This window comes from Pipistrellus kuhlii, unplaced genomic scaffold, assembly GCF_014108245.1.
Source record: "Pipistrellus kuhlii isolate mPipKuh1 unplaced genomic scaffold, mPipKuh1.p scaffold_m20_p_2, whole genome shotgun sequence".
Lineage (NCBI taxonomy): Eukaryota > Metazoa > Chordata > Mammalia > Chiroptera > Vespertilionidae > Pipistrellus > Pipistrellus kuhlii.
The window spans coordinates 183,468,594-183,491,000 of NW_023425515.1; the positions used below are offsets into that span (position 1 = coordinate 183,468,594).

At 42.3% G+C, this 22,407-nt stretch overlaps 1 protein-coding gene across 7 annotated transcripts in view; it reads right to left on the reverse strand.

Annotated features, from left to right (window-relative positions):
- ZBTB40 (zinc finger and BTB domain containing 40) overlaps positions 1-22,407 on the reverse strand; it is a 52,755-nt gene that overhangs the window by 21,528 nt on the left and 8,820 nt on the right. For 2 of the 7 annotated variants that reach the window (XM_036445312.2, XM_045585037.1), the window contains exons 2-6: positions 13,199-13,329; positions 11,667-12,426; positions 11,088-11,221; positions 2,202-2,394; positions 1,441-1,583 (exon numbers count right to left, since the gene is read on the reverse strand). In XM_036445312.2, coding sequence (XP_036301205.2) covers positions 1,441-1,583; positions 2,202-2,394; positions 11,088-11,221; positions 11,667-12,426; positions 13,199-13,288 — 1,320 coding nt within the window. In that variant the 5' untranslated portion in view covers positions 13,289-13,329. Of the gene's footprint in view, positions 1-1,440; positions 1,586-2,200; positions 2,478-2,589; positions 2,679-3,456; positions 4,094-11,087; positions 11,222-11,666; positions 12,428-13,198; positions 13,330-22,145; positions 22,171-22,407 lie in introns of those variants that run through there. The other 5 variants (XM_045585039.1, XM_045585038.1, XM_045585041.1 and 2 more) reach the window with 5 other exon arrangements.

The window sequence follows — 22,407 nt, forward strand, 5'->3', positions numbered from 1 at the left end:
GCACACAATGAGGCTGAGTTTGGGCTCGCCCTATCAATGCTGTTTTACCAAGATAATGAAACAGTTCAGAGGACACATCCAATCCAGCTATCAAGGAAAAGGTTTGAATGAGTAATCGAATGGAATCACTAAGGGTATCAGGTGCCTCCAGCACAAAAGCAACTTACTTTGAGTGCCAGAAATTACACTTAATTTGAAGTCTAAGGATAAAACAGGGGTTTAATTTTAATATTATTTTGTGTATTATATTTTTTCTAAGAAGTTCAAAGGAGTTAAAATTTTAAAAACCTAATTTGTAAAACACAAGTTTGAGATTAAAGATTATTCCCATTTTATATGAAAAAATAGCAATACAAGATTACTGGAAAAAAGAAAAGAGGAAATGTAGAATCCAGTCTCAATATTCATCCAGTGCTTAGCCATCATAACAGTGATTATTGTAAACACTTTCTCCTCTGAACATTTAAGCCACTTCACACAAAGAATTGATGCCACAAAAGTTCTCTGTTCTTATTGCTTCCTTCCAGATATAAAAATATTTTTAGCACAAAGTTGAAATCAATAACATTGACAAATACAGTTATCTAGGTGACTTGAGAAGACATGCCAGCAGTTTTATGAGGATTTTAGTAGCCGGCTGGTGGGAGAGTAAATCGGTATAACCTTCCTGAAGGGCAATTGACAACATATACCAAGCACTTGAAACACTTCATACTATTTCAAAATCCCACTTCTTAAAATTATTCTAAGGAAAGGACTTCAGAAGTATGCAAAGAGTAAGAGCCAGGGGGCTCTCTGAAACATCATTTACAATAGCAAAACACTGGGAGCTAATGCCCAACAATAAAGAATTAATGAATTATGGTATGTCCATTGGACAGAGTGCAATACAGCTCCCAAAATCCATACTGAAGTAAGGAGGTGTATTGACAATACATTAAATAAAACAGTTAAAAAACTGTCTGATAACCCCGTGCAAGGATGACTCAGACAAGAAAAGGGGAGATAAGCCTAGCAGTGACACCTCTGAGTGATGGGATGGCGGGATATTGGAATTCCAACCGCCGCCCCCCCCACCACTGTTTTCTACAGATGAACAGTATATAATTTCTTTAAAAAGGAAAAAGTGTCATATAATTACAAATATACCTAGACATTTCAATTCTCGGGACAACTATTTCATAAACTCACTGACCAGAGCAGGAATACCCATCCGCTGTATACCTGCCTATTTAATGGACAACTATAATGCTTAAGGTCTTTGGCAGGCTGCTGCTAGGATGCAGAGGCATGAATCAAGAACCTGAACTTCAAGGTGCTTACTATGTAGTATGTACAAACATACTGCAAGGCGAAAATTGCTACATGCTGCAAAAGAAGTTTAAAAAAACACACAGTGCCTTATAAATCCAGAAGGGAGGGGAGACGCTCGACAGTTACCCTTTTCTCGGTGCCGGGCAGGAATCCCTCCGTGGCTGTTTCCAGGAACTCCATAATAGGTCTCAGCTGGGTTACACAGTGGATCAGGTCCTCTTTGTGTTCTAGTAACAGAGCGGACAAGGCCTTTCCCTCTCCCGTGCTCCCTGGGGGGAAAGAGTTAGAGACGCACAAGAGAAGCCGGTCAATTTGAAGAAAATGACAGCGTGGTTTGTCAAGAGAGATCTAACAGAATAGCAAAGTGGTTCTCGTCCTATTCTGAGGATCCAATGCAGAATCTCGCTTTTTGGAGAGGAAAACACTTTATTATTCTGTTTAAATTGTATGAAAGGAAAAGTATTTCATTTATCTGTGGAAACACAAAGCCGCAGAGCCAGCCAGAGGTTAACTTCTGGTTGGCAAGGCCACTGCTTTGTACCGAACCCCAAAGAGACAGGCTGCAGCCTTTAAAGTGCTGTCAGCGAACCAGCTCACCCTGGGCTCAGCACATCGGGGAGGGTGTGTGGCTTTGTGAAGGGCAGAAGAACACTGATGGCATTCTCCAACCTCAAGGTGTCAGACTCGTTTAGCACACGAGGGGATAGAAATGGAGTCTCCAATTTAGCTTGTACATATTTAACACGCAGCTTCTGGAGTTACATGCACAATTTATGTGAAAATCACTTCACAGTAACTAGGCCACTGAAGAAATGAATCACTGGAGCAAAATTCATAGCATCTGCCCAGAAAAAAACTGGGTGATCCAGTGGATGGGCTTCTCCTACCTCTTGGCTGCACGGCTTCCGCAGCCTCTGGCTTTCCACCTGCCAGGGCTGTCTTCACTGCAGGATTAGAATCCTGGTACAGCCTCAGCAGGGTCACAACCGTCTGAACATCCAGGCTCCCGGCTCTTACTTTATCCAGGATTCTCTGGAATGCTGAATGTCCTTCTGCACCCACAAGACATCCCATCATGGCCTACGGAACACAAGTACCCAGAAAGAGAGATCAGCTGGACGCAAGAACCCCACGCTTCTTGGGTTTGGCAAGTAAGGCCCACAACAATTTGATCCCACCCACCACTTGACCATTCTGTGCCATTTGGCACTGCTATTGCCTCTGTATAACAATTCTCCTCTAACTTCATCAGACTGAATGAAGCATTTTGGATAAGCACTTTCTGACCACTCCTTTATAGCCTTTCTTGCTGGTTACTTAAGTAACTACCATGAACTTATCTTGTCTCTATATTAAAATAATAAATAAGATTAAGACACCAATTGAATGCTTAATCCCTCTAGTCACACATATCTAACCCTTCATGTTTCTATTAGCTGGCCTACACTCTCTGTGGAATGCCTTTTCCCTGACAGCAGCAGGGACCTGAGGTAGGCAGCCTCTAAAATGGTCCTCAATGTCCCTGCCTTCAGGCACTCATGCCCTTGGGCTGGCCCTAATAACTAAGGAAGGTAACAGGCAAAGGTAATGGATGCCACTTCTGAGATGAGGTCACTGTGACTTCCACCTTGCCTAAGTGTGCACCATCTTTGCTCTGATGCAAGCTGCCATGTTGTAAGCTGCCGACAGTGGCCAGGAGCTAAATTCTCTGGCCAACAGTCAGTGAGTGAACTTGGAAGTGGCTCTTCCAAAGCCTGCCAAAGGCCACGTGGCCAAGCTTAGAGAGACACTCTCCCAGCGAGCCCAGAGATGTTGGCTGCCCTGGTTGACACTTAAGAGGGCAGCCCTGTGAGGCTCCAGGCCAGGGACTCAGCTAAAGTAGGCCTGGATTCCTAACCCACAGAAACCATGAGGTTATAAATGTTTGATCTTTTAAGCTGATAAACTTTAGAGTAATTTGTTACATAGCAATGGATAACTGAGAGAGACTCACTCATTGCTAATGCCCTGAGTAAGCATGTTTCTTTGTCTTTATTTTCCCTTTCTTTCTTTAGCACATCGTAATTAAATGGCCTATAGCCATTTCATTCTATAGGTGTCCAGCTTTGTGCACCCGAAGCTCTTGGAATAGCCCAAATCCACCTTTCTCAGCATCCAATTTGTCTAGCATTATCACTGGAGCCACCGGGGAAGAGAAGCTTTCATCAATGGTGGCATCGGATGTGCTTCTCATTATCCTCTCTGCTGTCTCCTCCTCTGCAGAACTACTCAGCAGTGAAATTAAAACATTTGTTAACTTCATTGCTCAGCAGTGACGCTAGGGTGACCATCTGGGAAGAGAAGGAGGGGTGGGCTGATGGAAGGGCCAGGAGGGAGCAGTGAGTTGCCTGGATGGCCCTGCTCTCCGCTCTTCCTTCCAGAACCTACTGGGGACCTGTATCAGAGCCAGCGTTCATAAACTGTTTCTCCTCCAGCCTCTGCGCTGCCTGGGGCTCCTCAGTGGAGTGGGCTCTTTTCTGAAATAGCGTGTCTGCCTAAACAGAAGGGTGTCACAAATTGCTACAGGCTGGGGCTCACTGATTGCTACCACGAAACAGACTCCAAGACATGAACCAAAACAGACTTCTGTTCTTTAACCACACATTTGGAACTCCTTTGATTCTTAGAGTTAAAGGTACTGCACCTTAGTAAATTCATATAAATTCATAGTCACATGTGTAATCAAAGCATTTTTATGTGAGTAAAGTAAAGATGAGACAGTTTCCTTTCTCTCAATTATATGTGATAAAACACTTAATCTTCCCCTTACACTCAGGTCTTTTAACTGAATTTTCTTATTTTCCCAAATGTTAGCCATCAGGTTTGTTTGGGCTACACTATTATACATTCTTGTTTGCTCATGCCTCCCCTAAATGCTGAGAGCAGGAATGATACAGACCACCGCAGCTCAACACCACCCCAGACTGTGCACCTGTGCCATCTACCTTACTCCACACATCACTCCCAGGAGGCATTACCAAGACTAGTTAAATGAGTCAGAGAGGTGAAGTAACCCACCCAAGGTCATGTGGCAAGCGAGCAGAAGAGTCTAGGAAAAAAAACAAACACTGATCTCACTGACCTGGCACCCTCTTTATCCAGTTCCATCTCCCAGATTTTGAGTGTGACCAAATCCATGTATACTGGATTCTACTGGACGTCTAGAATCCACATCACTGTGAACACTGAATAGTAGTATCTAGACAACCTGCAGCATTCCACGTGGTCTTCAATGATTAGTAGAGATTGGTACATAGTAGGTGCTTAATAAATGCTTACCTAAATGAAATTTCTTTGCCATAACACACTAGTCTTTCCTGTCTATGGTAGCATATCTTAGACTTGATAATTAGCACAGAGGAGATTTGGGGGAAAATGTATTTTCATCTCTCATAGACCTGCAGAGTGAATCCTATTAATTCACTTCTCAAGAGGGTCAGCCTACCCTGTCAGTGAACAGTCCAAACAACACAGACCTACACTTTCTGACTAAGCTCCAAAGCAGTGACGTGGTTGAAACATCAGATTCTCGCAGGTAATAAAAGTTGTTTGCCTTTGAAACAAAGTTGAAAGAGAAAAAAATGCTACTACATCCTCAGCTTTGGGAGTCTTTCTAGAACTTTAGGTGAAATGTGGCTCAAGCAGCAAGGAAATCAATAGTAACAAAGGGAATCTCTTTATTCTAGTGAAAGGCTCACTTTGCTATACACACAATTAATTAAAAGCAGGGACATGGCTAGGAATAAAGAAGACAATGAAAAGTTCTAGCGTAAAAGCTGAAAGAAAGCCTGAGTTTGCCTTTAAAGAAAGATCTTACTGAGCTCAGCCAGAAAGCCCGAGGTCAGTGCCTGCTTTTTCTAGTGGGTAGGGGACAGAACACAAAGACAGGCAGGAGACACGTCCTCATCCCAGCACCAACGCGCTTCTCCGTAATCAGTTTTGGCTTTGGTTTCACACAATTCAAACAGCCCAGCCTCTTCTCATGTTGCCGAAATCATTGCTAAGGGAATGGCTTTGCCACCTTTCATCATTTATCTCAGGAAATAAAATAATCAGGACACTGGCCCATGGTGTCCTTCCTAAACTCAGGCCAGCTTCACAGCGTGGTGTGTTTTTCAGAAAAGGTACATGCAGTCCACTTCAACCAGAAATCTCCTATAAGCCTTAAATCAAGCCTTACAATGACACATCTAAGGATAAATTATTTTTAAATACATTTTTAAAAATTAATTTCAGAGAGGAAGGGAGAGAAACATTAATGATGAGTATCATTGATAGGCTGCATCCTGCACGCCCCCTACTTGAGATCAAGCCCACAATCCAGGCATGTGCCCTGTCCGGGAATCGAACTGTGACCTCCTGGCTTATAGGTCGACATTCAACCACTTGAGCCGCGCCAGCCAGTCCAAGCATAGATTATTTTTAACATTAAACTATTTCAAATTATGTTATGACTAGAGACCCAGTGCACAAAATTTGTGCATGGGGGAAACAAGGTCCTCTTAGCCTGGCCTGCACCCTCTCCAATCCAGGACTCCTCGGGGGATGTTTGATTGCCCCTAACTGCCTCTGCCTTGCCCTGCACCCGGGACCTAGGATTCCCTCCTCCGGCCGGTCACAGGCACCTGGGCTTCCCTCCCTCTGGCTAGCCACAGGCACCCAGGAGCTGGGCCAGTTTCACCCAGGCTGACTGCAGTTGCAGGAGACAGTGGGCGGGCAGCTTTACCCAGGCCGCAGTCACAGGCTCTGGCGCCCAGCACCATGGGGCAGGCGGCTTGTCCCTCTCCCGGGCTATAGCCACTGGAACCTAGGACTGTAGGGTGGGCAACTTGTCCCTCTCTCTGGCTGCAGCTTGTCCCTCTCCCTGGCTCCAGACTGGCTGGTCCCCTTTCCTGTCTCACAAGTTCATTTGTGCCTGGTTGGTCCCCATTCCTTTCTCCCCATTGTAAGTGTCTGAGCTATGAGGGCGTGAGGGAGTGACAACCATTTGCATATTAGCTCTTTATTATATAGGATAACTAACCACCACCAGCAAAAAAAATACTCAAAGCTCTTTGGGAACTAAAAATATGTAAGCAGAAAAACAACAAGCTGAACCCTCCAAACAATCTTTACAATTATAGGTGCAGAACAAATCTTAAATACTCTGAACACTGATGTCTTTTAGTGATTCCTATAGTTTGGTGGCTTCTGTGTACATTCCCCCCAAATTACACCTGGCAGATTTCTTTGCTCTTAGAATATTCTATAAGGACAGGGATCTAGTCTTAGGTTTATTTTCCTAGCAACCAGCTCAATGTCTGGCACATACCAGTTGCTCAGTAAATATTTGCTGAGTCAAGGGGAAAGCAAAGAGTAACCCTTGGAAAAATAGATATTCAGTGACCCCACAAAAGTTTAAGAAATGTCAGCAGAGAAACTGTGACATCTGCCATCACACACTAAGAATTTGTGAGCCATTAATTTTCCAGCAGTGCTTCTCAAAATGTGGTTTACAGACACCAAATAGCATCCCACAGGGCAGCTGTTAAAGAGGGAGATGTCCAAGTCCTACCACAACCTAGGAATCAGACTCTCTGGAAATGTGGTCTGGAGGTGTACATTTTAACAAGTCCCAGAGATTTTTATACACCCTGAACTGTTGTAGAGGCAATGGCTGTGTAGGAGTCACTACACCTACAGACCAGGAAGCTACTTCCAAGATGGGAATGGCACCTATTTGAAAACATGACTTGCAAATTATGCCGAAAGCGACAGCAAACGATCTCGTGTAGGAGTAAATGACCATCGTATTAGGGTGTGAAAAGGCATAAGGTGAAGTTTGGTGTATTATGAATGTGGCACAGTAAATAAAATTATGTGTACAAAATATTAGTTTATTTCTATGGGAGCCATTGTGTTCATAGTATATAAAATGTATCTAATTAAACAATTATGAATCTATTTTGTGTCCTAAAAATGTTTTGGGGGAAAGATGGCAAAAATGTCATTGGAGCTAAAATGAAAACGTTTTGTTTTGGAAAAAGAAAAAAAAAAAAGGCATGCAGTGAAAAAGGGGTTTCAAGATTAATTATGTCTAAAAAGTCTGTGTTAATGTATAACTAACCTACTGAGTCCTTTTATGTGCCTGGCATTTTAGTATGACTTTCGTAACTAAATTAAATAACCTTAATTTCACCATGATTCTGAGATATAAGTGATAACATTCCCATTTTACCAATTAGAAAATAAAGGCTTAGAGAGATAAAGTTGCTTGAGGTCACAAGGTTAGCAGAATTGGATAAACTGTATATCCACACAATGGACATTGCTCAGTGGTAAAAAGGAATGAATATGCAACCTCAAAATAAGTATGCTGAATGAAAGAAGCCAGACCAAAGGAATACAGACTATATGACTCCATTTACAGAGTAGTAGTGGCCTGGTGCACGAAATTCGTGCATGGGGGGATGAGGTTCCCTCAGCACAGCCTGCACCCTCTCCAATCGGGGACCCCTTAGGGTATGTCTGACTGGCTGTGGGATTGGGCCTAAACCAGCAGTCAGACATCCCTCTCACAATCTGGGACCACTGGCTCCTAACTGCTCAACTGCCTACCTGCCTGATGGCCCCTAACTGCCTTTGCCTGCCTGATTGCCCCTAACCCCTCTGCCTGCCTGCTTGATCACCCCTAACCTCTCTGACTACCTGCCTGCCTGATCACCCCTAACTGCTCTGCTGGCCTGATCTCGCCCCCAACTGGCCTGCCCTGCCAGCCTGATCTCACCCCCTACTGCCCTCCCCTGCTGGCCTGATCTTGCCCCCAACTGCCCTCCCCTGCCAGTCTGATTGCCCCTAACTGCCTCTGCCTCAGCCCCCACCACGGTGGCTTTGTCTGGAAGGAATTTGGACATCCAGAAGATGGCTAGTCAACCCAGCCTAATTAGCATATTACCCTTTTAATACTATAGATTTTAGAAAATGCAAATTAACTATAGTGTAAAAGCAGATCAGTGTTACCTGGGCATGGGTGAGTGGAAGGAGGAGGAGGGAGGGGTTACCAAGGGAACTAAAACTTTTAGAAATGGCAGACTCTTCACTATCTTGATTGTAGTGATGGTTTCATGTTTCAAAACTTGTCAAACTGTACACTTTAAATAGTATGTGCAGTTTACTATATGTTAATCATACCTCAATAAAGCTGTCTAAAAGCAAGTAAAAAGAGAGAGAAGTGCGGGGCCTAAGAAAGCAGCACCTCCTTAATGCTATATTTTATTTAATGTAATCTTATGTTCTTGAAGTATCTTTTTCCTTTTTCTTTCTGCAGCAGGAAGATTTATTATGGAATGTAACAGAATCAATTTTAAATACAGCCACCAAATGGTGTGTAGTGCTCTTACTCTGACATCTAAAAACCGAGGAAGAAATAACATAAGCCTATAATGATTGCCAGCAGTGATTCAGTGTTCTTTCCAAGTACCAGTAATGTTACTGCCATCAAAAGATTAGGATAAGAATTGGAGGGGAAAATGTTAAATGAGTCCATGTCTGTAAATATTTTTGAGCACCTGTTATGTGCCAGATACTTTTAGGCACCAGTGATAGGGAAAAAATGCAATAAGACACAATTAAGTAAAGTACAGAGATGTCATTAATAATTTCAGTATTGCTGACTAAGGGATGATGTTGCTCTCCGCATCCAAACTTAAGAGGAGAGGAAACCTTAAGAGAAAAAACAAAGAGGTATGACTACAGCTAGCTATCAAAGTGCTATGTCGGAGATCCATTCCTACGGCACAACGAAACGCAATTTTCACTGTAAGTCGGAACCCACCTACACAAGCACTTACGTCACTCACATGGAGCACGTACACAGCAGTAATGAAGTGAAACAGTAAAAAAAAATTTTAAAGAAATAACAATTCCCGACCTTTACTTGTGGTAAATAAATAATAAAAAACATAAAGCACATAGATACATACGTTGAAATGACAGAACATTTTTTTTTAAATAAATAAATGGGAGACGGTGACTTAACCACAAAACCACATACGTTGAGTCCGACATAACCCGAGGACTGTCTGTAACAAACCAGTGACAAAATGATGCATTGAACAGTTAAGAGAACATCCAAGTGCAAAAACATAAAGCTATAATGTCCTTCAGCACAAGGTTCAGAGTATACCAAGACTTTATAATTTGAACCCTCCCTAAAAGAGTCCTCAAGGTTATCCCAGTCTTATAAATAGCTTATCTCTTACGAAAATAATTTATAGCCAACTGTTGGTTAACCATGGGTTAAAATAAGTACTTGACCTTGACTTTTTATTTTATTTTAATTTTACTATGCATCAGGGATATATTTAAATATTGGAAGGCATTTATTTATCGGATTAATAGTAACTAACAAAAACTAAACACCTACAGCAGCCTGGGAGACCTCACAACATGGCCCACCAATCAGATGAGAAAGCCTGGGGGCAGTGCCCTCTCCTCTGCCAGCGCCTCTGGGAAGGGAGAGCTGGGGGAAAGGGAAAGCAAAGAAAGTTCCAAAATGGCCCTGGGATCAATCCTGCAAGGTTGTGAGGAACTGGGGAGGGAGGAAGCCTACAGGTGGCGGGGTCGGGGGGTCTCACTGAGATATTGAAGAAAAAAAAAAAGGTTGGCTAAGAAACAGAGCCTGACTACCATTTGGCAGCTTTTATGTCAGTTAATTTCTGAACATTTATACATACACTGGAGATCCGATACACAAAATTCTTGCAAGAGTAGGCCTTCCTGCCCTAGCTGGTTTGGCTCAGTGGATAGAGAGTTGGCCTGGGGACTGAAGAGTCCCAGGTTCGATTCTAGTCAAGGGCACATGCTCGGGTTGTGGGCTTGATCCCCAGTGTGAGGCGTGCAGAAGGCAGCTGATCAATGATTCTCTTTCATCACTGATGTTTCTCTCTCTCTCTCTCCCTTTCTCTCTAATCTTAAAAAAAAAAAAAAAAGAGAGTAGGCCTTCCTTCCCCCGCTGCCAGCACCAGCTTCCCTCTGGCACCCGGGTCCTGGGCTTCCCTGGCAGCCCCGGATTCCTCTGGAAGGTCATCAGTCTAATTAGCGAATTATGCTTTTATTAATATAGGTGATATACACACAGCACTTTTACTCTTTGGGAGACAGTATGAACTCAACATGTATGAGAACAGCTCAAGTTAGAATGCTTAGTATGAATTCTTGCTCAGTCTCACAAGCTCTGTGACTTGGCCAAGTTACAGCATCTCCTTAAGATGGTTTTCTCAGCCATAAGACAAGGCTGAAAAATACCAAAGTGGCAACCACCTCTGAGATTTTTTGTGAGGATTAAATGAGATAACACGTGCTCCAAACACAGCATACTAAATGTTCACCATTCTTGTTTGGATAGTTGAAAATGGCCACTGTAGTCCTAAACATTGGATACAATTTATCAGGTAAGTTTATATTACATCCTTTTTGTACCAAGTGTTAAGTATTTGTTATTTTGTTTAATCCTTGATTAACCGGAGGGAATGTTATAATCACTTAAGAATCAAAATTAGTTATAAGCTGGAATTCACCTGGTAATTTTGTTTTGAAAGTATCTTGCCTAGTACTTTAGGGAATAGATGTTTAAAAAAATAGTTTGAAAGAACTGAAACTCTGGGGGATTTTGCATTTTCATATTTCTGTCCTATTTTAGAAGCGGGTCTGGTACCCTGAGAACACGAAACTAGCAAGTAAAACTCAGTACCTACCTCCTTCTGGCAACCTTTAATTTCTGAACATTCCTCTAGTTTCTTTAAAACATCCTGGGTAACCAAGAGTGCGTCTGAGAAGATACTTTCATTTTCTAGAAGAAAATTCACCTGGTAGTGTTTTGTCTCATACTCTGAATGTAAAACAAACAAAAAGAAAAACTCAGTGATTCGTTACCTGAAATGACTTTTGAAAGAAGCTTCAGGTCATAAACTGCACTTGTGAGTCATGCAGCACACCCGTTATCAGTAATAAATAGAACACTGTGTCTCTAACATCTTCCTTCTTTGTGCCATCCTCATCCTGGCTAAAATAATGGGCAAGTATAAAAAATGGTGCACTGTTATTCCAATATTGCTTTTCTGCCCTGTAGTTCAGCTTCAGATTTTTAACACTCACAAACACAGGTACTTTTACAAGAAGAATGTCCTGGTAGGAGTAATGTATTAGGTTTTTATATCCTACCTAACAGTGGTCTTTGATAAATTTATCAATGAAACAAAAAAATTCATAAAGGTCACTGAATCCAGTCACTGATGATAGGATAGATTACAAAACAACTATTACACGTGTATTACCTGGTCCTGTGCTGGCCTCCTTTGCCTCACTGAAGGCTTGGACAACAGGGGGGGACGGACAGATTTCCGCAGTGAGAGGGGTCTCCGCTGGGGCGTCAGCATCCCCCTGACGCTCCGGGGCGGGGGAAGGACCCACACTCATCTCTTGTGCGACCGTAGGGACGGCTTCCTGCGTCTCGGCCTTCACGGGGGAGGTACCCTCCCGGGGAGGAGGCGGCTCTCCCGCGCCCTCTGAAGAAAGGATTTCTGCTTCGGGCTTCTCCGACTCCTTCCTGGATGACTCCGAGGGTGGCACGGAGTCATCCCTCACCACCTGGCCCTGAACAGAGCAGTTTACAAGGCTACTCAGAAGATTTTTACAACTAACAGCCACGTCAAACATCTGGAGGCTGTCGGCCAAAGAGATGATTTTGGAGAAGTTGTGCTTGCCCACAGGCAGTTTGCCTGTGTACATCATCTCTAACAAGAGGGCGAACTCCTCGGGGCTCACCACCGATGCATCAATGGAGATGGTGTCTGTGTTGTCCAGCAGGGTTTTAAAGAGGAGGCTGGCGGCAGCCAGGACAAGTTTGTGGGCCCGGAAGTAAATGGTCCCAATGGAAATGGTGCAGTCACAGAACTGCTGCTCCTTGCACAGCGTGTAGAGCTGCTGGAGCAGCTGCCGGCTATAGTTGGGGAGTTCCATCGCATCGGCTCTGCCTCGAGGCCAACTCTTCCTCTGTCCTTCCAGGATTTGCTTTGTGAGGATCAGCACTAGATCCTAGAGAAACCGCAAAAGGCCATGTTAATACTTCACAACACACAGGGAAGTGCCTTGAATGAAATATTAAGGCAATCCACTCATTCATTAACAAATGTTGCTTAATATGAAGGGGCACTGAAGACGTATGCCATAGAGGTGTAACATCCAAATGTACACCCTGCATCCTACAGAAATCCTGAGCAGAGAAATTGACATAAAAACTGGCCTTTGACACGCAGCAGAAAAAAACCCAGAATACTTTCAAAACCCTAGGCATAGACTCACTCAGGGAAAAAGAAAAATATAGAAAAGAGCTCACTATTGTAAGCTATATGAGGAAACATGAATGTGAAAGGTAAATCTATAAAAGCTAACAGTAGAAAATGTCAAAGGGATCTTTGAAGTAAGGGTAGAAAAACTTTTTAAACTACAAGCCAAAAAAAAGGATAGAAGAAAAAAAAGGTAAAGGATAAATTTGACTATATTGATATTAAAGGTTTCTGTCAAAGAACTCTGTAGATGTAAATTAATAGACAAATGGACAAATGGTAAAACTAGGAGATAATATTTGCAAAGTTTAAAGGCAACAAAGAATCAAATCTAGACTACTTAAGAAGTTTCTGTAAATCTTAGGGAAAACATTGAAATCCAAGTGGAGATGGGAAATGGGAAAATTATATAACTACACAATTCAGAGAAGGAAAAGCTTATTTAATGGATAACAATTATAGTAGCAGTCATTGTTACAACACATCTAACATTTATTTGATAAGGCAGATGCTGTAATTACCCCGTTATTGATGGGCAGCCAAAGGCCAAAAGAGGTTGAGTAATTTCTCCAATGTCTCACAGTAATGTGTGGTGGAACATGGATTTGCATCCAGGGCACCACTGGTAGGTTTACAAATTGATACAGTTGTCCTGGAAAAAAAAAAAGGTAATATTTAATTAAATTTTTTGTGCATATTTGCCTATGACCCAGAAATCATAATTCTAGGTATATATCCTAGAAAAATTCTCACATAAGAAAACATAGGCAAAAAGATCACTGGGGTATTGTCTGGGGTAGCAGGGAGAAGAGAGGCAATTTAGATGTCCATCACTAAAAGAATGTGTCTATGACGTATACTATGGAATATAGTGCAAAGAACCGCCAAGTAGTTATTCAGACCAAAACACAGATACTTCTTAAATAACCAGTGTTGAGTAAAAAAATGTAAGAACCAGAATGAGATATAGCGCATGACACATTTACATTAGTCAAAAATACACAATCAAAACAATCCTATATGGTATATAAAGTGACATACACAGCCAAGGACATTTTATCAAATATATGTACGAGTGGGTGCTGGGGGGAGGAAATGGGAGTAGGGGTTAATGAAAACTAAACTCGGGCAGCCTGGTTCTGAGGTGGTTAAAACTCCACTGCCTCTCTGTAATCAAAAAAACAACAACATAAAAGATGAAAGAAGGGAGACAGAGTTAAAGTGTTCCAAGGTCAAGGGGATGACAAAAACAATGATTAACTTTAACCTTTGTTAAGAGATGTATGTTAACAGGTAAGGACAAAAGAGAACAGGAACTAAATAAATATTTTCAAACAAGAGGTATAAAAGGAAATTAAAAAAAATGTGATTGATCCAATATCAATTAAAAAAAGGGAAAAGGGAAGGCAAAGAAAGTGTTTTAAATAAAAAAACAATTTAAGATGGTAGAAATAATTCCAAATGCATTAGTAATTACGATTTTTAAAAAGGCAGATTAAACTTTCTTGTTAAAAGGCAGAGAGAGCCCTGGCTGGCCTAGCTCAGTTGGTTGGAGTGTCATCCCATGCACCAAAAGATACTGGATTTGATTCCTGGTCAGGGCACATGCGGGAAGCAACCAATTGATGTCTCTCTCTCTCTCTCTCTCTCTCTCTCTCTCTCTCTCTCTCTCTCCCAAATAAATAAATAAATAAATAAATAAATAAAAACAAAAAAAAGTAAAAGGCCAAGAGATTCTCTGTTAAAAATGGGGGGGAATGCACCCAGTTATATGTTGCTTTTAAAAGAATAAAGTGTGAGTATATTTACTCGTAAAACAGTGTTTAGCACATGATAAATACTACATGTGTTAGCTGTTATTATTATTACTAAGAGAAGATGTGAATAATTCTCATTATATGGGTTTTTTAAAAATATATTTTTATTGATTTCAGAGAGGAAGGAAGAGAGAGAGAATCATGTATCAGCTGCCTCCTACAAGTCCCCCACTGGGGATCGAGCCCACAACCCCGGCATGTGCCCTTGACTGGAATCAAACCTGGGACCTTTCAGTTCTCAGGCTGATGCTCTATCCACGGAGCCAAACTTGAAGCTAGCTATCTGACATGACAGCTGAAGTATCTATCTGTAAATAAACAATTAAACTATTGTATATAATCTTTGTAGACCACTTTCAGGTATGTACTACTGTTACTGAGGAAAACACTAGTAATTTGGGGGCTGCGGAAATATACTATAGAGGCTAAGTTATACTTTCCTGATCTCACAACTAAAAAAGCCTCTGACTTACATTTTAGTGAGTTTACCCCAACCTCCCTTTGCAAAGATGTTAAAAAGAGGAGAGAGAAGATAGCATAGCTAGAATGTCACAAAAGTGTGCTTTGCAGAGTTAAGAAACTATAGTGTGTAAACACTGCATGTTGGAAATCTCTAAGGGAATCCTGTAGATTCTCATATAGAGGCAACCTAAATCATGTTATTAAGCACTTCCTGAAATTGCTAGTCTTGGGAAAATTGTCAAAGGTCCTAGGGGGAAACATTTAAGCAACAAAAGAGCACCAGAATGATGAATGTTCCTCAAAGAACGATATTAAAGCCTCAAGAAAAGACCATACTGATATAGAATAAATATACATTGAAAAAACTTAATTGGTTGAACCAAGTGCTGCATAATGACCTGAAACACAAATGGGACTTCAACATAAAGTGAAAACGAGGCCAGCTTTCTAAAGAAAGCACATATATATTTTTTATCTGTCTATCTATCTATTCATTTACAGTTTTATTCTGTCTACTTCCAAAAACGAATTGGAAATTTGAAGATTCTTTAAGTTATAAAGAAACAACAGTCACAGGAGAAAAAAACACAAAACACAAAAGTAGCAACGGAGTCATAGTTGGTAGAAGCTATAGAATCCCTTTAATGAACACATAGGAATATAAAAACTTACAGTTTTGATATGTACTGCTTAGTTTAATAAAATAGATGTTCTGAAATCCACAACTGCTGGCAATGTTCTTAGCAAAGCACACAGACAAAGGCCCTCACTGCCACTACGGAGAGTAAGAGACTCTTCTGTGCCTCAGAAACTGGACCTGCCATTCCCCCATTCACTGTACTTATTTTCTCCTGAGTCAACCAATAATTTATGGGCCAACTGCCTACTATTAACTCAGCACATTGCTAGGTGCTATGTGGAAGCCAAGTGAAATAAAACAAGATCCTTGGCCACAGGGAGTTTGTAATAAAATTGACCTCACACTGAAATGATCAAAGAACAAAACTCTTAAGAGACTCAATCCACATGAGACAAGAAGAGGGAAAGAAAGAGGAGGAGAGGAAAAACAGATCGATCCGAGTGAGTGGCAAGGAAAGGGAAAGGGATGGAACAGGTAAAGGTAAGTTAGGTAGAATTTCAACAGGCAAGAGGGAAAAGGTAAAGAAGTACAGACTGAGGGAGAACCATGAACCCAGTCCAAAAGAGAACACTTGGTACACACGCTAAAAATAATGTATGTGCGCAGGCAAGAGGCACTGAAAAGGTATCTGATAAGCAGGTGCCATTTTGATTATGGACACTGGGCTGGCTAGAGTGGGTCTCCAAGAAGAAGTGTGGAGTACAGGCTGCCAGAAAATGAGCAAAGGAACTTACAACTACTTGAGGGAGAAGCTTCTGAAATAAAAACAAAGTGACAAGTAGGATGGACTAATGAGGAAAAGTGAGCAGCAATGCAAAGGAAGAATGGACATTCTATATATATTATCTACAACTGGACAACCTGGAGCAGAAATCCACCTCTGCTAGATTTCTGTATTCCAATATTCTATATAATAAGGGGGTAATATGCAAATTGACCCTCCCAACCTCACACAAGATGGCTGCCCCCATGTGGTCAAAGATGGCTGCTACAAGATGTCAGACAGGGAAGGGCAGTTGGGGGTGACCAGGCCAGTAGGGGAGGGCAGTTAGTGGCAACCAGGCTGGCAGGGGAAGGCAGTTGGGAGTGACTGGGCCCGCAAAGGAGGGCAGTTGGGGACAATCAGGCCAGCAGGGGAGCAGTTAGGCGTCGATCAGGCTGGCAAAGGAGTGATTAGGGGGTGATCAGGCTGACAGGCAGGCAAGCAGTTGGGAATCAGCAGTCCCTGATTGTGAGAGGGATCCCAGATTGGAGAGGATGCAGGCTGAGCTGAAGGAACCACCACCATCACCACCACACACCTCCTCCCTTCCCTCAGAGCAAAAAATTTCATGCACCGGGCCTCTAGTCCTATATAATAAAAGGCCAATATGTAAATCGACCAAATGGTGAATGACTGGTAGCTATGACGTGCACTGACACCAGTGGGCAGATGATCAACGCAGGAGCTGCCCCCTGTTGGTTAGTGCGCTCCCACAGGGGGAGCACCACTCAGCCAGAAGCTCTGAGCCAGGCTCATAGCTGAGGAGTGCAGCGGTGGTGGTGGGAACCTCTCCTGCCTCCACAGCAGCACTAAGGATGTCCGACTGCTGGCTTAGACCCGATCCCTATGAGTCGGACATCCTCCAGGGGCTCCTGGTCTTCAAAAGGGCGCAGGCTGGTCTGAGGGATGACACCCACCCCAAGTGCATGAATTTCATGCACCAAGCCTCTAGTTCCATGATAAAAGCCATTCTACAATAATATTTATCAGGGGTCCTCTATTCTGCTTCCCTAACAATTCTGTACTCTCCTTGCAGAACATCTCTCAGGGCCTAAGACATTTCTCTTATGGTTTCGTTTGGTGCTACCTCACCTGCTTAGAGCATTTTTTCCCCTTACTGTTGCTAATCCCTATCTCCTGAATAAAATTTTTACTTCTCTTGATGTTTTGGCTCTGCTGAACCAGAAAGCTAGAAGGGACCTTGCTGAGCCCTATTTATTGCTTTCAGCAAACAGTTCACTGTACTATCTATCATGTACTCTTGTCATGTGACTAAATGACCTTAATGCAATCTCTTCCTTTTTTAAGGAAGGAAACTGAGGTCCTGAGAGGCAGAGTTGATCTTTGATCTGAGTCAGCTTTAACCCCAGGGCTGTTTAGTATCACACAAACAACCAGAATCAGGTGAAATAACAGGCACTCTCAAATAATTAGAGCAAAGATCACACATTCTGAAACAAGAAGTGGGGCATTTGCTCCACACAAAAAGATGATTTAAAATGTAAGGTATCTAAGGAATCGGCTAAGTTAAAAGGGAACCACTAGCAATTATTTCTGAGAACGCAAGGAGGATTGGTAAGGTTAGAAAAGGGTAACTGTAGCTTTTAGCAGGCCCAGATTTCTCAAGTTCAAAAGCAGCTGTCATTATTCTCTTATCTTACACTGACAGCCTAAAAGGCAGCAATTTATAGTGTAAGGGATGAAGATTTTTGTATCTGACACTGTTGGGTTTATGGTAGTGTCTTTTCTTATGTATCATCATAGTTATTTCTAATGTTATCATCACTACCATCATCATTCCATCCCAAATGCTGGCCTACTCCTGTTCCAGTCCCTAAGATTTGCAGCAACATTTGACCGACCTGTGTGCTTTCCTAAGTACATCCTGGTCACTGGGGAATCCAGGTAGACAGCACAGCTCTGCAGAACTCGGCACTCAAAATTATAAAGCAGCTGAATCAGGCAGAAAACACACTGTTGGGGATTTGGGGTGCTGTCTACTGAGGTCTATGGCAAAAATCAAGTAAGGATGATGCTATGATAATAATACCTTGCTTATATACTGGGATTTGTGCCTCATCATCCCATTTATCCTCGAAGACTAAGGCTCAGAGATGCCAAATGCCTTCTTATGGGCCACAGAGTTAATAAGGAGCAAAAAAGAGCCCAAGTCTCAATTCTCAAGCTATCGTTCTTTCCTTTGTAATGCGAAAGCCTCACTGAATGCCAAGGCTTAGCTACCACTTCTGCAGATCATTCTCCCTTCCAAGAGCTCAGCAGCCATTAAGAAGTATAGCTGCCAACTCTAGGTCACTTAACAAGTACACTTACAGCCTCCCTCTGAGGGAACTGCCCCACTGGCTCAAGAGACTATATTGTTCTCATTTACCAATTCATGTCTCTCAACAAATTAGTCTTAATGATATTTTGCTCTCTCTTCATATTCTACCAAATTATACTAGAATATTAATAATCAAATAACCACTAGTAAGAGCTACTAATAATTAAGTATCTTGTTATGTTTATAAGAACTTTTTACGTGTTACCTCCTTTGATACTAACAACTTGGCAAGAATGTCAAATCCAATTTAAAACAAGTACTGATAGTGAAGAATTAAGGAACAGGCCTAAGATCACATAGTAAAACAGTAGAGAAACTGAGATTTTAATCCAGCCTGCCGGATTCTAAAGCTCACGCCCTCTGTCCACTAGAACATTTCTCAAGTTTTCATGTGGGTAAGAATCATGGGGGATCTTGCCAAAGGAAAGATTCTGATCCAGAAGTTCTGGATGGGGCCTGAATTCTGAATTTCTAATAAGCTCCAGGTGATATGAAAGCTGTAGGTTCTAGAAATCCTCTCTGAGTCACAAAGAACATGACATTATCTCTTCTCAAATCTGTTTTTCACCTCTAATTATTATGCTTTAAGCAACCCTTCACCTCTAAAAAAAGTTGCAAGTCAAATCCCTTCCCCCCCCCCCCCCCCCCATCTGCCCTTGGCTCCAGCCTGAAAAACCAACTCCAGAATAGCTCTGGGAATAAAACATACAAAATATGGAAGCTTCCAATAACCAGGCCTTACTGACTAGCGCTGTGGCCTGGCACCAACCTGAACTCCTTTAAAATGCATTTCAGCAACTTGGTCCTCCAGGACTAACTCAGCTTCCCTGGCTGCTGCCCAAGTAACTAGAGGTCAAATTGCTCCCCATCTCAAGTTAAGTGGTCCACTGAGTCTGGTCAAGCCTAGGAAGGGCCTTAGAATAAGCCATTCGATAAACGAAAGCTGAAATGCATACAGTGAAGAGATCTTGGTTCATGACATTATATTAATATATGATCTATTGTGGCATATCCTTCCTGGCCACTGTGCCACCAGTCTTCCCCCACAGAATCAGACAACTCTACTTATCCTCCATCGCCTCATACTCAGATCCCCTGAAAATGGTATTAAAGAGCATCTTAAGGTCTGTATTCTCTTTCCTAGTATCAAGTCTAAAATTAAGAATCAATATTAAGTGCTGCCTTTTCATTTGGTAAAATCAGGAGAGCCTCAAAGGGCTTAATCACAAATTCCACTACCTGCTCTGCTCCCATGGGTGAGGTCCTGCAGCCAAACTATCTTTCTTATAAAGGGACCAGGTGCAGTTCCTGTTCATCCTTGAGCAGTGGGATTTAGTTCCCTATAGCCCCAATTTTTCAAATAAACCATTCACATCCTCTGGCGGGAGCCAGAGGGCACTCGGTCCTCTTTAGTTACAAAGCCTGCCTCCCACAGCCCCTGGTCCCGCTGCCCCTGAGTACAGTCGCACCCTGGCATGGCTGGTCTCCTCTGGGACCAAGTGTATATGCTTATAAACTGCTGTCCATCTTCTCTGTCCAGTGTCCTGTGTTGTAGGTTCAGCCATAACCCTAGGATTAGAATCCCTCCCTGTCACTGGGATGAAATGGAGGTCATTAAAACATATTTATAATGACCTCCCGATCCACCAGTCTCTGCTCTTTTCACATCTTTGAATCTCTTGAATGCCTTTGACAGGACCTCAACTACCCTGACGGTAATGATGTCCAGCACATGTTGATCAAAGTCTATACACTTTCCCATTTACTTCCCTGACCCTTCCTCTGAGGCAGAATACCATCATTATCTCTAATTTTCAGGTGAGGAAACTAGTGACCAACAAGGTTATGCAACCTGCCCAAGACTCACAGCTAATGAATTTGGGCAGAGCTCAAATGCAGATCTGTCTGGCTCTTAATGACCACCTTAGCTGTGACAGGCTTTCTGGGCTTACTACTGTCATTCCTCAAGGCCTCTCACAGACAAACACACTGCGGGATGCCAACAGGAGCACCTGCATTTGAAGCACCTTGTTTCTTTGGCCGGTCTCTGCTGAAAGATGAATGGAGATGTGTATCTGGCACACGGTGCTGTTGGAAAAGGCCAGCTGACTGGATAGGTGCCAAAACTCTTCCCTCGATGACTTGAACTTAAGGTCTGGTTTGGTTGTCAACCTTACGGATACAAAAACCCCATCCTATAGAAGTCTCACAGTTAATTGGACTTGGGGGAGGGGGTGTTTAGATAACACTGTCAAAATTCATAAGAACTATAAATCAAAAAGTCAATTTATTAGTTCATTTACTAGTGAAATATGCCTACTCTTAGCAGTTATCTGTAAAAAAAAAATAAAAAAAAATTAAGGAGCAAGGCCAAGAATCATCAAGAACGCCTTTTAAGAATCACGGAAGAGGCTTTATTCACTGGAGGCCTGATGCATCTGTCTTTCCATGGAAGTACCGTATTTTTCGGACCATAAGACGCTCCGGACCATAAGACGCACCAGTTTTTAGAGAAGGGAAATGAAGAAAAAAAGATTCTGAAACAAATAGTGTCCTAAAATATTTTATGTGCATTAAAACCCAACATCACAGTCATAAACACATGTAATCAACCCTGTAAAGTAAACAGCAGCATTTAGAACCATTTTAGAGCCGGGCAAGCACACAGAGACCACATAGAGCCGGGCAAGTAAAAAAACTTTTTTTTTAAAGTATATGTGTAGGCTATATTTGGACCATAAGACGCAGGGACTTTTCCCCCCACTTCTGGGGGGGAAAAAGTGCGTCTTATGGTCTGAAAAATACGGTAGATGCCTGGCCACAAGACTGGGCAGATAGAGTCTGAGGGTGAATGCACACTGTATAGGAAGCACCAGCTGCCATTCTATCTTTTCACCTTAATCACTGAGTTTCTAGACTCTTCTGTGGCTACCGTCTCTCTTTGGAACGGTTGGACTAAGTTTTGTCCTTGAAGTAACCCTGTGCGTGTACCTAATAGCAGTGACCATGTGCCAGTTTTTCAGACTCTGAGAATGTAAGGAGTGCCCTCCTTTGCTCCCGCCCGGGCTTTTCTGTTGGCGCTCCAAACATCTATCTATAGCAGATCACAACTCCTCTTTCCAGGAGTCTAAGCCCAATGAAGCTTTCAACTCACTTCAAACTTACCCGCCTTCTAACTTCCATCTGGGTCATCCGCCTTACACTGGCTATCCCACACACTGTGTGATCTTAGGAAAATTACTTAACCTGGGTGGGGCACAGTTTCCTCGTCTACAAAATAGGAGTCTTAATTGTACCTCTCTCACTGAGTTGTTAGAAGCTTTATTAAATGAGTCCACACACTTAAAGCACCAGCACTAGGAATACACTCAATTAATCAATAAGCTACTGGCCATCATCACCACCATCATCATCTCCACTACCACCTCACCACAGATTCTCAAAACAGAGACACAGCAGATTAAGGTCCACTAGAAAGTAACCATTACATTCAACTATTCTTTTTCCAGACTCTCAATTTCCAATGGAATTCTTCTTTTGAGTCATTCTATAAAATAGCATGATATAAAACATCCAAGTGCTTGGCATAACAAACTGCTAGTGTCCTCTTATCTCAGACTAATTCAGAGAAAAGAGGGACTTATCTGCCTTTGCTCTGCCGTTCTGGGCCATGCTGCTCTGATCCAATAGTTCATCCAAGACAACTC